This window comes from Neolamprologus brichardi, chromosome 4 (assembly GCF_056152115.1).
Source record: "Neolamprologus brichardi isolate AB-2024 chromosome 4, ASM5615211v1, whole genome shotgun sequence".
NCBI lineage: Eukaryota > Metazoa > Chordata > Actinopteri > Cichliformes > Cichlidae > Neolamprologus > Neolamprologus brichardi.
The window spans coordinates 10746655-10767889 of record NC_142107.1 but is presented as its reverse complement, the minus strand read 5'-3'; the positions used below and the strand labels follow the sequence as shown (position 1 = coordinate 10767889).

The window sequence follows — 21235 nt, the reverse complement described above, 5'->3', positions numbered from 1 at the left end:
CATCATTTAAGGATCACTTGGAAGAAGTTTTGTGTTACTGGACTTTAAACGGGGAAGGGCCTGCCTAGGGTAAACCACGTAACAGAGATTTGGCACATCACAGGCAGTGCGAGGGCCAAACACTGTTACCATGGTAACCTTGGCACACTGTATCTGGCACGAGTTTACAGTAGCAAGTGAACATGAGGGAAAAGATATGGAAAATGTATCTTGTAAATCAAAACTGTTTTACAAGATATGACACAGGGCAGGTTACCAGATGTCTCTCACACCCGCACTCGTTTATTGAATAAACACAAATCTGGCAAAGCAATATTGTACGTGTGTGTGCACATAAGTGCATGTGTGTATAAAAACAAGAAAACATTAAAGAGAGAATCTCAATGATCCCCTATGGGAAAGCATTTGGCAAGAGTAGGGACAAAGAACTCCCTTACTCTACTACTTTTGCATTGTTATACACTAGCTGCCACTTCAACTCGTTCAACTGCTCAATAACATGAATATCCAATCAGCCAATCACATTACACAAATTCAACACAAGTATAGTTGTTGGTGCCAGACAGGCTGGTCTAAGTATTTCATAAACTCAAAAAAATACAACCACATAGGAAGGCAATAACTACTCATTACAACCAAGTTATGCACAAGATCATCTCTGAATGCACAAGAAATTGAACTTTGAAGCAGATGGGCTACAACAGCAGAAGACCACACTAGGTATCACTTCTGTCGGTTAAGAGTGGGATCCATCCTGGGGTTCAAGCTGCTGCTGCTGGTGTAACAATGTAGGGGTTATTTTCTTGGCACACTCTGGGCCTTTTAGTACCAACTAAGCATCATTTAAACATTACAACCTACCCGAGTATTGTTACAGATCATATCCATCCTTTTATGATCACACCGTGCCCATCTTCTAGCAGTCATAAAGCTCAAATCATCTCAAACTGGTTTCTCAAACTGTCCTTTTGGGATGTGTTGGAACAGGAGATTCTCAGTATGTACAGCAGACTAATCTGTAGCATCTGTGTGATGCCATCGTGTCAAATCTCTGGAATGTTTTCAGCACCTTGTTGAATCTGTGCCATGAAGAATTAAGGTAAATGGGGTCCAACAGATATTAGCAAGGTATACCTAGTGAGTACCTAATGGCTGATGAACATACTTTAATTTCATTTTACGTTCAAAGTTTGAATTAATAGAATTTTCATCAAATTCAATCAATGTCTATTTGACTGTGGCTGCTTCAAATCAAAAAACATCATCACTGCCTTGTAGGAGGAGAATCACAGTCAAGTTGAAACTTAAAACACTTTCCTGTCATCATCTATTCCTTCTCACTCCCAATCCTCTCTCTTTCTCAGCCTCTTCTCTCTATGTCGCAGAGTTTTAATGAGAGCTCTTTGTCTAGAACGCACACTTTGGCAATCCTCTTAACGGTGAAACAGAAGAAAGTCTCACAACCCTCTGTATTTAGGGGTGCTAACTGGCACACAGATTAAAAAAGCCTTCTGGGCATGGCTGTTAAGGCCCTACAATTCAATTTGACAAGCTACCAATTCCCCCCAGAACAGTAACAACCAATATATTTGACAGTGTGAGACTTTAATGACCTTTGAAACCCATAAATAGCACTGCAAAATCTGCTGAAATTGAAAACACTACCTGCTCTAAGATAATATGATTCATACTATTTGACTATGTGACATTTTGCTGTAAGGCAAATTTGCTATAAAATTTGCTATAAATACCACAGATGCCTTTTTATGAAAAGCTCTGCCATGTCATTGCTTTAATCATTTGAATATACAGTACAAGACTGAGAGGTGGGGGGTTAATCATCGAGCGCAGATGCAATCAGATAACATAAAACGCACATCGACACTGCCCAGAGGAGCCGTTACCATGATAACAAAATGGAAATGGCCCACTTTGTTGCTACAGTGGTTGAGCGAGAAGGTGGGAGAAAGGAAAGGGAGACAGACAGACAGCGGGAAAATGAAGGAGGGCGGTGGCAACAGAGAGACCCGGTATTCAATAGTAGGGGGGGACTGGGCATTTTTGACTGTGAAGCAGAGACAGAATTACACATAATTACCAGGCCAGCTAAGCTTCCACTCTTGGTGTAATTAATGCCATTGAGCTGAAAGAGGCTTTTAAAATCGCTGATATATTAAAAGAATGTTTCCGTGATTTCTCCACATTCAACTATTCTAATTAGCCCCAAGCAGATACTCTCTTTTCTTCAAGCTTGATAACTGTGAAGCGATGGCTTAAATCAAGTTTGAAGTGAAACTGAAAGGCCTGCTGTGGGATTTTGATGTCAATCAAGGAACTACTTGAGAAATTTCGGTTGCCAAATAGTTTCGTCAGACATTTGAAGTAAAACTTGGATGCTCTCCCTGATTTAGCGTTTCACTTTGTTATTCATCTGAGAGCAAAAAGGGAAAAAAGTGTTGGCTGTAAAAAAATTTTTATTTTCAAATAGCTCAAGGTATAATATACAACAGAATGACTTCTTTCTTTTTTTATTTTGCATTTCTCTTTTTTCCAACTTAACTTTTTCATTTTCATGAGAGGCCAAAACTCATAATGGAGACTCCTCACTATCTTGTAATTCTAAATACTTAAACAAGGACCCAAACTTTCAGTTTTATTTCATGCAAATGTGACAGAGTAAATACAACACCCACAGGGATGTTTCCAAAAATAAAATATATATATCAGAGTGAAGCAACAAAGCTTGGGTGCTTTTTGTAGAGCAACCAAAACATGATTTAATGAATTATATATATATATTATATATACATATTTAGGCCATCTTCACACGCCAAGCAGAGTGGGGCAGGAGGACCCTTCAGATCTCAACAGCTTAAGAGGAGCAGCGCTGCGTCTCAGCCTGCTGTTGTGTAAGATGTTTATTGTTTGGGGGCTCCCCATCAGAAGCCGCGCAGCTCTCTCCGTCATGTTCCAACTCCCCCACGCTTCTGCTCCTTGATTGGTTAATGAGGTCCACAGCTCCGTTCAGAGCTGAGGAACTGATTGGCTCTACACCTACACCATCACGGCGGTCTCATTGGAGGCATATCGGCCCTCGTCTTTCTAACTGACACATACGTGTCGCCCACAGGGGTAGCAAATGTACCAACTGAGCGGTGGAGGAACCCACATCCAGTGCGCTCATCTGACAAAGTGAAAACGATATCATCTCTTGATGAGAAGTAAAACAGTCACCGGGTCGGGACTGAGAGTGGGCAAACTGGATGCAGTCGGTATGCAAATGTATTCCAATCACAACAAAAGCCACACTGGTTGCTATTATGGAGACGCCACCATGAAAGTAAAGCGCTACAGACAACATGGAGATTAGACAAAGCAACATGCACGCCTTTCTAAGGAAAGCAGTGGATATAAATGAGAGGAATGTTGCTTTTCGAGATCAATGCATAAAATCAATTCTTTATGCACAGACGGAAAGCTGCTTTCAGCTGCTCCCTTATTCACAAGGGGTCACCTCAGAATCTAACTCTGCATTGCCATCCATCCATCCGCTTATCCTTTTCAGGGTCGCGGGGGGCGCTGGAGCCTATCCCAGCTGTCATAGGGCGAGAGGCAGGGTACACCCTGTCGCAGGGCCAACACACAGGGACAGACAACCATTCGCACTCACATTCATTCGCACATTCACACCTAGTGACAATTTGGGTGATCCAATTAACCTATCCCCACAAGCTGCATGTCTTTGGACGGTGGGAGGAAGCCGGAGTACCCAGAGGGAACCCACGCAAACATGCAAACTCCACACAGAAAGACCCCGGCCTAATGTTGGAATTGAACTCAGGACCTTCTTGCTGTGCGGCAACAGTGCTAACCACCGTGCCACCGTGCTGCCTACTCTGCATTGCATCCTGACGCAACCCCAAAGTGATTTCTGTTTTAAAGTGGAGATCTTTCCTTGTCAGGTGAATGTGTAAATCGCTACACCGGCTTTATGCACAGACAATGACTTCAAAGTTATCTAGCTGTGGGTCAGGCGTAAGTCTCTTTTTAAGGCAAAACTCACACATTTTTCTCTTGTATGAAGCTCGAATTTTGTCTTTTGCTATCTTTGCTTTCTAGTTAAATGCAGGTTTACCAAACATAAGGTGATATAGTTCCCCTCATAGCCAAACAGTTTACAGGAAGAGTGCCAAAAACGCTTGGTTCAAATTTTTAGCATCTTTCTATCATTTAGGAAAAAAAGACAAGCACAAAAAGAACAGGATGTGTGGAAAGATTTCAAAGAACACGTGACTCGTCTCTTTTGTTTACTCTAACTTTAACATTAAATACAAAGTTATATGTTTTTTTTTTACACATCATTATTGTTGACTATTTTTGGTCATTTTTCAAACAAATAAGGCATGTAGGTGGATGGTTGCAGAGCCTGATTGGTTTACCAGCATGCCAATGCAATCAGCTGATATTAGCCATTTGATATTAGCTGTTGGTACTGGCGTTCATAAAGACTAATGAATGAATGAAAAGTGGAAAAAAAAATAAAGAAGATATTGGAGAAATCCCACCCCAACTATGACACGAGTGTTGATCTTGCATTGATTGTCCACCAGGGGGCGCTCTGGCAGACAATCAATGCAAGATCATTGATCAGATTTTTTTACAATACATAACATAACTTAATAGGTACTTGATAAATATGCGTTAAATGAAGCTTATTATATTACTTATGTTAAAATATGTCTTTCAAATGAATCTAAAATTTACATAAAACTCATGTAAACATGTTGCCTAAGGGATCCTTACTAAGCACCTCTTAGGCATTGCTAAAGTAGTAGTACTGGTATCTGGGAGGTATCTGACTGATATTTGTCACATTTCCAACAGTATGATTGTGCTAAATGTTAATTTGCCATTTCTTGATCTAACAACAAAGACAAAGTAGCTGTGCATGGGAGTTAACACTTTCCTACAACTCTGTGGATGCAAATTGTCAAAACAATTTAAAATGAAAGGATATATAATTTCCGCTCACAACACCTGCAGCAATATCAGCTAGAACAGGTGATATGTTGTTAATTAATAACAACTTCTGCACTTGAGACAGCGCTACTTGGCCGCAGGCTACAGTCAGTCACCGCGCAGACATATTGTGCACCCCTGTTTTTGCTCTACTCCCTTTCATCTGCTCTGAGTAGTCACACTGTTTGCTCTATCGTTGCCAAAGCTCAACAGCAAGAAGCCAAAATGTGTAAAGGGCCTCTTTGACTTAACCATCTCTTCACCCTCACACTTCCACCCATACAATTACACATCTTCCTGTGTTTATTTAGTCTTGCACTTATGCCTTCACCTTTGCCTCCTTTTTAGCATCCTTCCACCCTTTCTACACTGTTACAGCTTCTTTCTCTTTTTCTTCTTCTTCCAACTGCCTGTCCAGACATGGTGCTCTCCTCCCAAACATGGCTCCTCAACTCTCCAGATGGCACAGTCATTTCCACGACTTCAAAGGATGACGAGTAGGTGGGGGGGAGGCAAGAAGGGATAGCAGAGCCTGCGCCACGGTGGCAAGTGATCCAACAAGCTGATGCACACTCGCTCACACAGAGGACCGCTTTCAATGAGACGATCTCATGTTGGAAAGTTCAGGCAACAGAAGAAACTGTTTAACGCCGAGACATCGGGGCTGTGTCCAAGTCACATTTTCATGCTGATGTCTTCATGTTTAATACATTTTTTTCAATCCAAGCAGACGCACAAACATTCGTCACGTCGTTTCCAACGCCCGTCCGCTTGTATGCTATGCACTAATGCAGCAAAACAGCCTCTTATGTATTTCTGCATTATCTATCAACAAGTGCACTCACATTACTGAATATGTTAAATGGACCAGATCATACTTTAAACAAGACAGCTGGTTTTCACTCTGCAGCTTTATCTGATTAATTCCCTTGATGCATAAATGCAATTTCTACCATCTGGGGTAAAGAACATGTGTGACCTGTGACTAAAGCATAATTTCAGCTGTTTGTTTGCCATAGGCGCAAACAGTGTTTTCTATATATAAGTAGCAGCAGAGAACATTGTATAAGGGCAAATAAGGAAGAACAGTACAAAGAAACTAATAATAGACACACTTTATATATATTATATATACTTTAACTCAAAATCTGAGAACACGCATAGGCGCAGCATACTGTCCAAAAAAAGTGATTGAGATTGCATTTGGTTTTATCTTTAGCATTACTTGTGGATACAATATTTACCGGAGTATACTCAGATACATACACTCACTGGCCACGTTATTAGACACCTGGTGACTGTTCAACTGCTTGTTTAAGCAAATATTTAATCAGCCTGTCACATGCCAGTAACTCAGTGTAAGTCGAGAGGACCTGCTGAAGTTCAAACTGATCATCCGAATGGGAAAGCAAGGTGATTTAAGCGAACAGAATTTGAGTGAAAGGTGACTGAGGTGAAATTGGCATGGCCCGAGTATTTCATAAACTGCTGATGTGCAGGGATTTCCCCATACAACCATCTGTAGCGTTTTACAGAGAATGGTGGGAAAAGATAGAATATGAGTGAGCGGAAGTTCTCTGGGTGAAAATTCATTGTTCGTGTCAGAGGTCAGAGAAGAGAATGGCTAGACTGCTTCAAGCTGATAGGAAGGCAACGGTAACTCAAATAATCACTCGTTACAACCAAAGAATGCAGAAGAGCAACTCTCAACGCACAGCACATCACACCTTGAAGCAGATTTGGGCTACAGCAACAGAAGACCACACTGAGCGTCACTCCTGTCAGCTGAGGACAGGAAACTAAGGCTACGAGTCACATGGGCACAAAATTGGACAATATGGAAGGTTAGAAAAATGCTGCCTGGTTTGATGAGTCTTTATTTCTGCTGTAACATTCAGATGGTAGGGTCAGATTTGGTGCAAGTAACATGTAAGCATGGATTCATCCTTACTTCTCTCATCGATTCAGATTGGTGGTGGTTTAATGGGGTGGGGGGTATTTTCTTGGCATGCTCTGAGCCCCTTAGTGCCAATTGAGTATCGTTTAAACACCACATCCTAATGAGTTTTGGTGCAGATCATATCCTTCCCTTTATGACTGCAGTGTGCCCATTTTCTGATGGTTGCTTCCAGCAAGCAACATGTCACACAGCAACTCATCAAGTTATCTCAAACTGATTAACTGAACATGACAGTGAGTTCACTGTCAGTAGAGCACCAACAGCGTGTGATGCTGTCTTATCAATATGGACCAAAATCTCTGAGGAATGTTTCAGGCACCTTAAATCTAAGCCACATGAAAACTACGAAGCTGTCAAGGTAAAACCAACTCACTAATAGCAAGGTGTAACTAATGAAGTGGCCAGTTCATGTATATTACATTCTGCCAAAATCTGGGTTTTTTTCCCCCCAACACAATAAATTTATGAAAAAAATAGAATGGGAATACGTAAACACAAATGAGCACAACAGGAGAGGGAGAGAAGCTACGGGGTAGTGACGTCTAGGTTGAGTGTATAATGGTGTTGGTGTGCCGAATTTAACTCAGCACGCCCATCTGACAGGATGTATCAGTGCTGATGTTTCTCCATCACAGCATTTTCCACGTACACTAACCAATGGCCTGTACAGCGCATCGTAAAGAGCGCTTTGTAAATAACAAGGTGTTTTAGGTGAGTCACATCCTGAGTGTTCCTATGGTGGCCTTAAATAAAGTAGGTTACAGTGAACGTGCGTGTTCAGGAAAACACAAGTAGATGCGAGGTTGCTCAGCAAAAAAGGTATCACTTATAATCTTTTTATGAGTGATTCATTCTGCATTAATGAAGTGAAAAAAAATGCATTGCGCGATAACCTCAAACAACATTACCTTTGTTATGCTTAGCAATAAACAGTCGCCACACTGGGAGCTGCAGGGGTTTAGTCCCTCACCTACACAGATCACTTCAGTAATAAAAACATTTATTTTGCCATAACCATACTTTGACAGGATTTGCCACTATGTGGTAAGGATGGGTAATCACAGGAGAATTATTAAGAAAAAAAAATGTTATCTGGAAGCTCTAGGCAGCCGTTAATCTGCCCGCGCCTACAAAACCATAAACTATCAGCCACGCTGGGAAAAGGATAAAGATGAAGGATTCCAGGAGTTCTGCTACATCACCTTTCTATTAACTCTCAGAGGCTGAGTGCTATGTCAGTAACACATGTCACCTTTAGCCAGCATCACGAGCATCACAATGACTGCCAGTGTTGTAGGAGCACAAGTATGTGACTTTACATGCCTGCCTCAGAGAAACAGCTCCACAGAGATTCCCTTCTGGAGCTCTGTGCATGAGTCTGCACTACCAAAGGGAGAAAAAAACAACTCGTGCCTCGATTTAAAACTTAAAGGAATCAATATTTGAACAAAAATGTATCTCAACTGTCCATTTTAGTGTTCCACGTAATAACCATCATATTTTTAGTTCTCAAAAAGCAAAGCTTGTCTCACTTGGACACTTTCAAAAGCACAAAGTCTTTCTGCATCCGAGAACGTGTTTCTATCAGCCTCCTCCAAGATGCATTCACTCCTCACTGACAATTAGCACTGCAAGCAGACAGCTCAGCCCCTGCACACCATGTATATATATATGAATGTTCATGCACATAACATTCCCATCTACTATAGCCTCTTAAAATGGAATGGGACGTCTGAGTTAGTGATTAGAAAATGTAAAGGTCAGGCGTGGCTGTGCAGATGTAGGACAAGCAGATCTTCTTGCATGACTCTGCAAAATGACTCAGTAAGTTTGGCGCAAAAATATCAACACATGCATGAGATGAAAACTGTATTAAAGTTGGTACACTTAACCATTCATTGCAGCTCATTTTATTAAGACGCCGGTTTAACTGAATAGACATGAAATGTTCTATCATTGATCACTGCAGAGGTTTTTTTCCCCCACTCTTTCATCCTTATGTTATTTACATCCAGGAGTACTGGAAGTTATTCTGTGGTGCAGTGATTAAGATCCATGGTTTGAGGCAGGGCAGAGACACAAAACCCAGCCTCAGGGGTCACAAGCTAGTGTGCTCCCAGTGCCGGACCCAAGTCTGGATAAATAGGAGGGTTTTTGCCAGGAAGGGCATCTGGTGTAAAATCTACACCAAAATAACATCTGCTACAGTAAATCCCTTGGGAAATAAGGTACTTAAACACCGAGGTACTGATTGAGCCATTACAACATTTTAGTACTATAGTTGGATGACTGCACTAAGCAGAGATTGCCACTCTGCTTAGTGCACAGCAGCCTGGACACTTCTTACATCAGAGTGTGCTGATGTCTCCACTGGTCGACTCCTGGTATTATTTTCTTTATTGTTAAGCAACCCAAGTGGTGACTTAACTTTTATTTGACCCCTGTAATAACTATTAAACTTTGCTCCTACTGTAATATCTTTGTCTCCCTCCTTCATCGCCCTGTTGCCACAGTGTCAGATATCTAAGAGAGAAATCTAAAACTGGCAAAGACGGCGGGCCACGGGGGTGTTGATTTCAGGGAATATATTGCAACCTGACTCAAGAGACACAAAGTTATCGGTCAGTGAAAAAGAAAAAAGAAAGAAAGACGTTCAGTGTTTTCCAAATAATGAGAATAGTTCTGTCTACACTGGAAACATGTTTACAAGGGTGACTTTGACACCCACACAGAGGGTGGTGCTGTTCAGCTGCCACACCTGTTAACAACCTGACCACTAATTGCCACGTGAGCAGCAGCTGAAAGTGGTCTTTGTTAATGAAGAACTGGAGTGCTGGTATAGAAAAGTAGCACAGAGGGATGTATTGTACAGGACAGAGGTTGCACTCAGGTCCTAGATCTAATCTACTTCTCTTTAAGCCATACTGTCTGAGGAGTACAGGTTACTGCTTCTCAGCTAACAGCCATGGCTCTTGGACTCATTTTCTGGTATGTTTTGTTGATGTTAGCACAATTTATTCCAGTTACCTCTAAATGAGACTTTAATCTGATGGCATCGTCTGGCTATCTTACAGGGTTTCCTGTATTTCTTTACTATTTGATAGTAATGGTGGTTCACCAACTATAAAAGGTAGTTGCTTTTCTCAATTCTGACATTAAGCCTAAACTCTGCAGTTTCTATATAAACATTCTCTCACTTTACAGGCTATGGGCATAGATATGGATATATGTATCCAAATAAAGCAGAGCCACGTGACCTAGTGGACGATGGAGATGATGACATTTTGACCTCTGATCAGGGTAACCAGCAGGCTGCAGACAACCAGCAGGCTGGATTTGTGTACAAAAGCTATAACAAACGTTCGACTAAACGGCAGCAGACTCAACAAAAACAAGTGAACCCACAAATCGCGCAAAAGATAGAGGGACTTGTTAATGGTGAGACAAGACAATGGGGGCTAGTAAACCTTAATGAGCCACTCCTATTCCCTTTAAAGTCCAGCTCTGAGGTAGCTAACCCAGCAAAGCCCAAACTAGCTGCTGTAATGCCTCGGTCTGCATCATTTGTTTATACAAGCACTATGCCTCTCTCGACAAGCGCTGGTCAAACTGCATACTATGAGCCTGCTTCATCCTCAACCTTTCAGGCTGTGGCACCTCGCAGCTATGAGTCCTGGCAGCCTGAACCAGTGAGCAATGGTAATAGGGTGGCTGATTCAGGTTTTGATTACCCAGGGCAGGACGCCGGCACAATCTCCAGTGGATATAGCTATCGTTCAAGAAAGAAACCCAGTCTTGTGTTTGAGGAAGTATTTCGGTATCCCTCTGAAAACTCCCAGCCTCCTCAAAGTACTGGTCCTGGCACTAATGCTGTCGAAGGATACGACCGAACCGACTACATGAGCAGAGGGTCTGCAACTGGGCAAACCTTCACATCAGTGAAGCCATCCTCTCCGAGTAACGTACGAGCCAAGCCTTTCTCTCACTCTTGGAGGGGGGATCCTGCTTTTTTGAAGTTCTTTGGAGGCAGGAAGCTCAAATTTAAAAAGATGTTCCCCCGGCCACAAAATGCAGTGTTCAGCCCCCCGTGGGTCCAGGTTCCCTCAAGGGTCAAGGTTTACCAGAGTGTCATGGCTCCGTCAAGAGGTTATCAACCGATCTTTCATAACCCACATCCTTCAAGGTATATTGTCCGGTCCAGAAGCAGCTACCAGAGAGGAAGGTATGTCCAAAGCAAAACCAGATACACTCCGGATTATCCTCCCAATGGCATGGAAGGTGTTGAACGGCCTGCACAGAGCTAACCTGCTGAACTGTTTTGCATGGAAGTACACTCAAAGGTATGCTTATTTCAAACAAAACTTGGAAAATGCTGACCATTGAAATGGTTGTCCAGGATATTAAATCTAAATGTTTAATGTTTGAAATACTCTAAACAGTTCAAAGTTACTGATCTGCAAATACTAACTTCTGCTTTATTGCTTGCAGATGTGCCCTTTGACAAAAAATAAACCTTTTTATGTTTAAAGTGTTTACTTTCCAGGCTGTTTTTATATATATTTTTTCTCTTCATACTACTATACCTCAAACGATCACTATTGCGCAACTGCTAATGCTGAAGTGGATGTATTGCGCTTAACTTGTCTCGTCAGTCAAACAGGCAAATTATGACTGTCAGTTAAGGGGTGTGTGCCTATATACTGAGTCTATGGCTCCGCCAAAAAATGCATCAGTGCAGACATGCAGGTGGTTTACCTTGGCATTGAAATCCTTGTTTCCCAAAGCCCCTGCAACAGAAACATGGGGAAAGCTAAGCAAATGGGATTCGCTTTATTCCATATTGATTAAAACTAGTTAATGACATGCATTAAATTCGATGAAAGCTTTACTACAAAATGCCACAGGTACATTTAAACTTGAACACTGCAAATCGCAGTGACCGAGGATATTACGCTGTGTGTGCATGAGTGACACTTACCAAATGAAGTCTGTACAGTGACTGCAGAACGTCGGCTGCTTGAAAAATCTCGCAGTAAACTTGTGATTTTTCACTTCATGCACGTTTTTCTGCCGCAAAGCACCTTTGCGGGCGAATCTGTTCCCAACCCCAGCTGAATCATTATAATGTAAAAGATGGTCAGCCATAATTGGGGAAGGGGGAGGAGGAAAAAACCCAAATTAAAAACAAAAACTACACAATTAAGTTTGTGTTGTCCCGACCGATTTCTTTTGAGTGATTATCCCTGTCTCTTCACAGCTCTGGACAAGTGCTGGAGCTTTGCCTGCTGTAGACGGACCGCACGCCTTCCCTCTGCCTGGACCACAGCTGAGCGCTTCTTTTTCATTCGGAGTGACGTCGGAGAAGCCCGCCTTCACGTACCGTGGGAATATTTCACTCCAAGTTCAGCGCACGATTAATCAGAGGCGATTCTTGCATAATCTATGCAAAGAAATTAAATAGGCAAAAGGTGTATTTTATTATTTGTTGGAAGACATTTTTATTTTCTAGCAAAGTAAAAACATATGCTGACTAATGGTACATCAGAATGGGTCAACTATATTTAATTATCCCTAAAAGAATGCGCAAAGTGCACTCTATGGATTCGATTTTCTGTAAGCACCCAACTATTTCCTTATTTGCTGTACTTGTTAGAAATGACTATACCATCAGCTGGGATTCTGAAAAGTTTCACCAGTGCTAAATAAAGACACAAAAGAAAAAAAAGCTAGGAAATGGCTTTACTATTCTGCTTCTTTTTACACTGGAGTAAGAAAAACATACGAGGATCATATGAAGGAAACTTCCATCACTTGCTGAAAGCAAATAAAACTGCGGGCGTTTAGCGCCATCGTGTGGACTTAAACTAGATCCGATACATCCGTGGCTACAGTGGAGAAAGATTTGACTGCATTTGATACCACTCGGCCTGATGTTTATTTAAAACCATATATATATATTCATTCATGCCACAGGCAAAAATCTCCTTTAAGAATAGACTTTATAGACGTATTTTAAAACAAGCTGGAAAATAAAAGTGTGAGCAAACCAGAGACCTCGAACTGCATATAAATTATTAAATAAACGTATTAAGCTGTAAAATGCCAGGGACAAATATGTACACATACTTATGTACGTCTACGGACGCAAAGGAGACGTGTTTCTATGGCAACATGGAGACGCTGCATGTCTGCGGAAAACGGATGTTGCGTAGCTGGAGGACTCTAAAGTTTTGAACCGTTTTGAGCGGCGGAATCAGTGCTCAGGGAACGCCGCTTTTTGGTTAAGTTTTTACATGTTCACTAACAGTGTGCCCCGTTTTAGCACGTTCTCGTTCTGCTCGTGAAAGCCAAACGAAACCGTAAGAGAGGAAAGGACGAGCGTTACGTTTGCTCGCTTTAGCTCGGCTAACGGTATTTGCAACATGTTTGCTAATGCACTGCTCGAGTCCCAGTCAAGTAGCTAATAATTAGAGTTTGGGTTTTTTAAATATGCTGGTTATTTTAGTTAATGTTAGCATGCTAGTTGTCATGCTGTCGTAAGGTTTCCGCTTTGGATTACTGTTTAACTAATGTTAATATATGTAGTGTTTGTCAACAAAGCAGCACAGCGTACTCGTTATTAGTGTCTTTTTTCACTTGCATACTCCATATAGATCACCATGAGCAAATACGAGCTGTCATCGGAGAGACTGGACACTGAGTTTGACCATTTTCTGCTGGACATGAAGCCATATGTCCTCAAACACCCAAGCAAGACAGGTGAGCCGTTATTTCCTATGCATTACGATTCAAACCCGGGTTTAAATGGTAAATGGATTGGTACTTGAATAGCCATTCTTTTGAATTTAATTCTGCTCAAAGTGCTTTTAACTACAAGTCTCAGTCACCCAATAACACACACAGTCATACAGGGCTTTTATCTATGTCTAAACGCTTTAAAGCATCCTTGTGTGTGTGTGTGTGTGTGTGAGAGAGAGAGAGAGAGAGAGAGAGAATGCTTTAAAGCATTTAGACATAGGTAAAAGCTAGGGTTGAGTTTTTCTCCCAAGGAGTCTTCGACCTGTGGAATGACAGAGTTAGGGATCATACCATCAGCTCACCAGACAATCTGCTTATAATATCTGAGCCACAGTCACCCCAAGTACAAACAGCCCTAGACTAACGACCCGTAACCCGCTTTTGTTGTTGTGAATTTGCACCGAATGACAGCTGTGAATGGCTATAGCCTCCACACTACCCTGTATCTGATATGTTAGTCATGTCATTCAGTTTTCAATTCCATTTTATTTATGCATCACTAATTAATATCAGCAGTCACCTCAAGGTACTTACATTGTAATATAAAGGACTTACAATATAAAAAAGAAACCCTAACAATCAGCCATCCCCTGTGAGCAAGCACTTGGTAGTGGGAAGGAAAACCTCCCTTTTAAAAGAACGATGCCTCCAGCTGCAACTAGTTGGGGGTTGAAGGGAAAGACGAGAGACAGGACAAAAGGTAAGCAATGAGAGAGAGCCAAAGTTGAATAATTACTAATGATTAAATACAATAGTGATGTATAAATGCTATTGCAAAAAAAAAGTTATTACATCATAGTTCCTGATCCTTTCTCTCCTTGTCTTCTCAGAGCGTCAGCGCTGTGCCCAATGGATAAAGAAGCTGTGCGACCCAGCCACATGTGGTTCAGGTCTGATTGGTCGCAAGAACCGCAACATGTATGCCCGTTTGCTCCTTCAGATGCTCAAAAGAGGGGTCCTGGATGGGCCTTTCACCAGCAAACCAGAGCCAGGAAGCCTTAAAACACTTCCTACATACATGGTAAGAGTTACTGCTTCAACAAGTTGTATATTTTCCTGTATTGACAACTGGTTTTAACCACTTCAGAAAGTTTGAAAACTGTCACCCATTCATTTCAATGAGTGAGTGTGTCCAAACATTTGACTGGTACTTTATGTGCACTATTGCAGCGGATTGTTTAAACAGAGAGTTTATAACTAGCCAACCGAACCTTCATCTCCTGAACCTTGTACTTAATTTTAATTTCTAGTCCATCTACTTTGATGAGCCAATGAGCAGCCTGAGTGTGGAGCACGGTGTTAGAAGCCTGCCTGACTGGGTGACGGGGGAGCTGAGTGGCTGTTCTGATGACAGTTTAACAATGGATCTGCTTAAGGACAAACCCAGTTCTACACCTGTTAAAGATCATCACAGGTATTGTCAATGAAGATGACCTACAAGGTCTAATTGTGTTGGAGTATATGTACAACAGGGGTAGGCAACGTTTTTGATGACGAGTGCCATCTAAAATTTCCTCAGAAGTCAATGTGCCATATAATTGCATTAGCAATAAATTTAATAACGCTCTATATTAACAGTTACTGCGCAGAGCGGAGAGTTCCTGAAGCATTTGAAGTGTCGGAATGTGGAAATTTCAACATTGCTTGAAAAAACTGCCAGCTAGCAACGTCCCTCTCACCAGTAGGCTAAGTGATTTTTAGCCAATTACAAATTGAATCTGGTAGTTGGGGTTGTTAGCTAAGATACCGTCATTAAGAAGCGGCACAACTAATGTGTCTATGCGAGCTAATTTGCGATGTGCACCCGGCCATTTATTTTTTTTAATGCACCCTCTCAGATTAATTCACTGCGTGTCGTGCCCAGGGCTGGACTGGGACAAAAAAATCAGGCCGGGCATTTTGACTAGAGACCGGCCCACCAGCTATTATAGGAAAATCCATAAAGCCTGTGAATGAAAACAAATGCTGTTGTGACAGTGATGTACACTGTCTTGTTGGTATATGTATGATTTCTATACGTTGTACATCAGATAAAAACTTTGGTTGTAAGATTCAGATAATTATTTAATAAAAGCCAGACATTTTAAATGAGAATAAGAAAGAAAAGTATTTCTTTGTGCCCCCCTTTCCCTGTTAATGCCCTACCTGGCCCCCTGGCAAAACTTTGCTAGACCCGCCCCTGCACAGTTACCAGCTGTCAGCTACTTAGAAAAGGATCCTGGTGTTATTTGTCTCTCAGAAACAGTTCATAACTTCCCTTCAACTCATTCATGTCACCTAAAAGGGAAACCTGTTTCTCCATCACCTGTTCAGCTCTGATGATTCCGTAAGGACATCTCCTGGTTTCATCTTCATGTTTCCCTCTCACCACATATCCAAACTGATATCATGACCAGCAGCTTTTACAGCTGTGGCTCCAGCAAACATCAGCTGATACTAGAAATTAATATTAAATAAATTCTAACAACAGCTGATCAAGCTTAAACGCGCTGCTGTTGTTTAGCGCGACATCCGCTGGTTTCCTCTTTCTGGCGCAAAGTGGGCGATAAACAAAGGAGAAACGGGACTTGCGTCAGAAATACAGATCAGCTGATCATTGATCAGTTTCAAGATTGAATGAGAGAAGAAGAGGCAGCTGACACCGTAAAAACGCAGATCCAGCTTTGTGTCTTTTCCATTGTAGCTGAAGTACGGGACAAACTGTGTTCCTTTTCAGCTCAATACGAAACGCGTGATATTTTCTCTGAATACGGGACGATTCCGTTTTTTTACGGCACGGTTGGCAACTCTACTAACAAACCTTATGAATAAAATAAAGTTCACTACCAGTAACATCAAAGCACCCACCCAGCTGTATAGAAACTCCGTCTTGCTAGCTCAGGGTTGCCGACCCCTGATGTATAATGTATAATTGGAGTATATGTATATTTTAAGGATTCCTTAAAATATTTTTTAAAGTTATTTTTTTATGCATTTTCATGGTTTACTTTCTTTCAGTCGGGACACCTACACTTTTTTGTTTTTTGTTTTTTGTTTTAAGCTGATATTTCCATCTGTTAATTTATTTTTGGTGGCATGGCTGTGTGGCTTTCTGGGCCCAGGAAGGCATCTGTCTCCCTGCATGGAAATCTTGTGGTGAGGAGAGCCGCAGCAAGACTGACAACACAGAACAGAACAGGCATCAATGGGAACAGATACAACACTGCCTGAGAATGAAAGGTGGAGCAGGGATGGTAGTAGGTTGCAAAATGGCTTGCACAGCAATTGTGGGTGTTGCCTGGCTTAAGTACCTTAACATCTTCCCCTTGAACGCCTGCTAGGGGTAACTCTTGTTTCTCTTTTCTGAACTGAGCGGTTTCTGTCATACTTCAGGCTTGCTTCCAAAATAAAAGGCCTGTGTGTGCATCAGGAGTTAGTGATTATGATCTCTGCCTATATTATCATACATGGGCATCCCATTATAGTTCTTATTGGGGTTTTTTTTTTTTTTTTAAAGACTGATGTTGATCAGTTTTACATGGTCTATTTCTTAAGTGGGTTCTTGGTTCTAGTCTAGTCTTGGCTTCAGTTGTGGTAAATTGTGACCTCCCCTACATCAGCTAGGCTTATTTATTCCTTTTTTTGTTCAGTGTATAATTTGCAGTACGACACAATGAAGAGCTGTCAGTCTGCTTTGTAGGTTTGTCTAAATACAATACAGATTTTTAAAACCCCTCAGTTTTGATCTGCTTCCTGTCTGGAGTGATACACTGATCAGGCTAGTATGAATGGAAATTAATTCAGTGATCTGACTGACCAGCATATAGAAAGTGCATACAAACAGATATGGCTATTATTTGTAGCTGAACTTATTTTCTTGTGATTATCTGATGTATTTCACAGGTTTATTAGTGAATAATTTGCAGCTTCACTGCAGTGTCTCCTAACACTTAGATAACAGCGTCTAAGTGGTTAAGGATTTTTTTTCTCTATAGCAGTAAGCTGCTATGTAAATTACCAAGTGTATATTGAGACAATATAAATATTGTCTCACTATATAAATATTGTCTTTTATAAATATTGTCTCACTGAAAGAAAGTTGCTGTGAGACAGATCATAAGTGTTTTTGACAGTGCTTTTGATGCATTAAAGAACTGTTTGCATTAAGCTGGCAAGCTGCTTCCTCATTTGATAAATGAGCAGAATCTGATTCAGTGGGAAACAAACAAAAAGACAAACTCATTTGCATATAAAATATATCTTCCCCAAGTTATCTTTTATCTCTTGAAAAGTTCACAATTGCTTATTAAAAAGGCAGCGAGACATCCTGGCAATCATGTCCTTTGTTTTCTATGAAATGAGAGTTCAAACAATAATTGGTATGTATAGTAGGATGATGGCATGTTACTGCATGATTGGTAGGCTCTTCCTCCTGTTTCTCCTTTTGAATTTAATTCTCTATAAGAAGAAAGTGGGAAAACAAAAACCAAAACATTTTTTTTGTCAGATATATAAGGTGCTAATGTATAAGGTATTTATTGAAGCATTCTGTTTTAAAGTTCTTCTACCAGACTTAAAATACTGAACTTTGCTGTGAAACTGGATACACGCAGCTTTTGTGAATGATTGCCCATCGTATTTGCTCAGCAGCGCTGTCTGAAAAAGCCAAAGACATTGCCAAGTTGTTGCATCAGTCCGCGTGAGCTGTCCATTCTGACTTTTCAAAGAGAAATACTTCAAAACAGCATGAGAGGATGAACCTCTCGTATTCTCTATCCATCTTTCTGTTCCTCCCCTCTTTACACTTTACCAATTGTTGAACTTGAGGTGTAACCCCCACAGAGCAGATAAAGAGAAGAATAAAGCTTGGTAGCTCATTAGTGTGTTCTCCGTTTTCTTTAATTGTTTGGCTTTCATTTCTCTTTGAACATCAGCCAAATGCTTAAAAAAATATTGACTTTTAAAATTGGCCTCTGTTTTAAAGAGGCTTGTGCTGCTCAGGTATACATCTATGTGTATAACACGCCTCGCTAAAACTTTAAGCATCCTAGCATGCTTGTAGATATTTCGTCTGACTCAAGGCAGTTCAGAGGCTCAACAAAGTGACGTTAGTAATGGCTCATTGATTTTTCACTGCAATTAACAAGGAAAGGCAAATTACCGCCCAGTGGCTTCATAAACTCATTAGCATAATAAAAAGAGAGCACTGTAATTGCATTAAAGAGAGCTTAATATACACCAGGGCACTCTGTAAGAAGAAGCACAGGCCCGCCGCTGCCATATTTAATTCAAAGTTTTTCTGTCAGCTGTGGAGTCATTATGATTAGGCAGCGTGGTAGTTAGCTCTGTCACCTCACAGGGAGATGGGTGTGAACATTTTGAACAAAGAGGCCTGATGGGGCCTTGCTGTGTGGCACAAGCATGTTCTCCTTTTGTCTTTGTGGGTTTCTTCCCACAGTTCCAAAAGATCTTGATTTGGTTAACTACCAACTCTCTGCATCAGCCCTGGTATCTTTTCCAAACTGCCTCTGCTCCTGGGCTTTATTTTATATGACTTGCTCATATTGTTTAAATGAGTCTTATCCATGTATGGCCATAGGCCTGCATCTGTTTGCTTAGGAGGTGCTCGAACTTGAATTACAGATGATGTAAAAGAAAACGTGTGGCTACCTTCAGTTAGATACAGCCTTAGAGGGTGTGGATAGAGGGGATTTTTGTGGCAAGCAGACTGCTGAGTACCATGGTGTCTGATTAGGATAAGACCATGAAAGACCTTCAGATCACAGACTAATGTCCTGATGGAGAAAATTAGCCAGACCAAGAGTCCTTTTATGTGTCTCTCTCATTTAGATAAGATTAAATAGAAGGAACTCGTCTGAGTCCCTCCCTGTGATGTGGCAGCATTTGATCTGTTTCACGCACCATTAGTCAGGTGATAGGCAGGGCTACGTTTAGCTTCTGAAGCTGGCCGGTTCGGGTTTCAATGTCTAAATGTAAAATTGTGCTGTTTTGAGATCACACACAAGTGGATGTGGCATGTTGTGTATATGTGTGTGTTTAGCGGATAATATTTTGTAACATTAGTCAGAAATATTGAATTCCAAGCATCCGTTCCTCTTAAGCTGTGGTATTTCTAATTCCTTATTTAGCCACCAGATAGAGCTACCGCTTCGTATATAGCAGCAGCCCAGGTACAGCAATGCTGTGGGACATAAAAGCAGCCAATCTGCATTGGTCAGCAGATCATATAAAACGTAATCTGTGTTTCATATAATGTCTTATGTTTAAAGATGTTTCATTGCTAAATTGAAAGGATGGATAATAAATCCTCATTGTCGCTCTTTAGGCGAATTTTCTTTCCTTGTTTTTGTCACATCTCTCCCTGACTTCTGTGATTCATCTGCATGCTCTGTAGCCATGTATAAACACTCTGAACTTCACTTCCCACTCCCTGTCCGCTATCTTTTTCTTTTCTTTTCTTTCTTGGAAAGTTTGACAAGAACATCGTCTCCGCATTTTCTGAAGTCAGTTGTTGATGTTGATTGAAAAGCCTCACATCTCGTGGTCACAGGCCCCCACTCTCCTTTTGTCGTCCCCCCCCCTCTCCCCCCTCCAGGTGGTGTAGGGTTATGGTGGAGAATAGGTGGGGGCAGAGGGATGTTAGTGTCCCAAGGTCAGACTGCTTTAGTGAGGGTGCCCGAAGCCTGAGACCCGGACCCACTGGCTCTGCACCTGGAGGTCAGACTGGTGTATGGATGTCAGGTTTCTTTAATCAGCCAAGCTGCAGCTTCTGAAGGTCTACATGGTTTTCTCATTTTCTTGTGTGTGTGCGCGCGTGTGTGTGTGTAGCTCTGGCCTGACTTGCCACTGCTTTGATCTCTGGGCCTCAGACTCCAGACACATCTGATTCAATTATCCTCATCCACCTGTTGACTTAGAGGCCCAAAATTGCAAAGCTTGGCCCCCTTATCCATGTTCTGTGTGTGTGTGTGTGTGTGTGTGTGTCTGTCTGCGTGTGTGTGTGTCTGTCTGCGTGTGTGTGTGTGTGTGTGTGTGTGTGTGTGTGTGTGTGTGTGTGTGTGTGTCTGCGTGTGTGTGTGGACACATGCTTAGAGAGGGAAACTCTTTCTTTTGAAGTGTCTTCACATAATTATTCACAGACTAATGAAACAATATTGGAATTTATTGTGAGTGATGTAAATCATTCATTTCAGTTCATTCTTGACATCCACTGACTGGTTTCTCAGAAGTGATATTAGACTGCGCCATGTTTTTGTGAAATCAACTCTGCATCTACAGAAGCTGTAAAATATGAAATAGACTCGAGCGCTACCGGACTTCTTCCAGCTATTAAACACTCCAAAATGAACTATTTTGTAAATGCTACATATAAAGAAATGGGACAATCATTTCTACCTCTAATCAGTATGTTGTAACATCACCAGTGTCAATTACAAGTGTGTTATTAGATCAGAATCC

The 21235-nt window shown here is 41.4% G+C and overlaps 3 protein-coding genes across 11 annotated transcripts in view; 2 read left to right on the top strand and 1 right to left on the bottom strand.

Moving 5' to 3' along the window:
• Positions 1-12359, bottom strand: part of prkcab (protein kinase C, alpha, b) — a 121100-nt gene extending 108741 nt beyond the window's left edge. The window contains exons 1-2 of one of the 2 annotated variants that reach the window (XM_006791484.3): positions 11958-12359; positions 11735-11766 (exon numbers count right to left, since the gene is read on the bottom strand). In XM_006791484.3, coding sequence (XP_006791547.1) covers positions 11735-11766; positions 11958-12124 — 199 coding nt within the window. In that variant the 5' untranslated portion in view covers positions 12125-12359. The remainder of the gene's footprint in view (positions 1-11734; positions 11767-11957) is intronic. The other variant, XM_006791485.3, reaches the window with a different exon arrangement.
• LOC148102953 (uncharacterized) lies at positions 9945-12326 on the top strand. The gene is made up of 5 exons (XM_087839788.1): positions 9945-9967; positions 10054-10109; positions 10184-10279; positions 11163-11319; positions 12237-12326. Exons 1-5 carry the CDS (start codon positions 9945-9947, stop codon positions 12268-12270), a joined length of 366 nt encoding a protein of 121 aa, XP_087695914.1. The 3' UTR covers positions 12271-12326.
• The window catches only part of cep112 (centrosomal protein 112), a 120340-nt gene continuing 111455 nt past the window's right edge, over positions 12351-21235 (top strand). For 3 of the 8 annotated variants that reach the window (XM_006791481.3, XM_087839786.1, XM_006791482.3), the window contains exons 1-3: positions 12352-13738; positions 14608-14798; positions 15028-15191. In XM_006791481.3, coding sequence (XP_006791544.2) covers positions 13639-13738; positions 14608-14798; positions 15028-15191 — 455 coding nt within the window. In that variant the 5' untranslated portion in view covers positions 12352-13638. Of the gene's footprint in view, positions 13739-14607; positions 14799-15027; positions 15192-21235 lie in introns of all 8 variants that reach the window. The other 5 variants (XM_006791480.3, XM_035907924.2, XM_006791479.3 and 2 more) reach the window with 5 other exon arrangements.

Coding starts and splice junctions, on each gene's coding strand:
- LOC148102953 (XM_087839788.1), top strand. CDS start 9,945: ATGGCTCTTGGACTCATTTTCTG. Junction 10,110..10,183: donor TGGTTCACCAACTATAAAAG/GTAGTTGCTTTT, acceptor CTCACTTTACAG/GCTATGGGCATAGATATGGA. Junction 11,320..12,236: donor GCATGGAAGTACACTCAAAG/GTATGCTTATTT, acceptor GTCTCTTCACAG/CTCTGGACAAGTGCTGGAGC.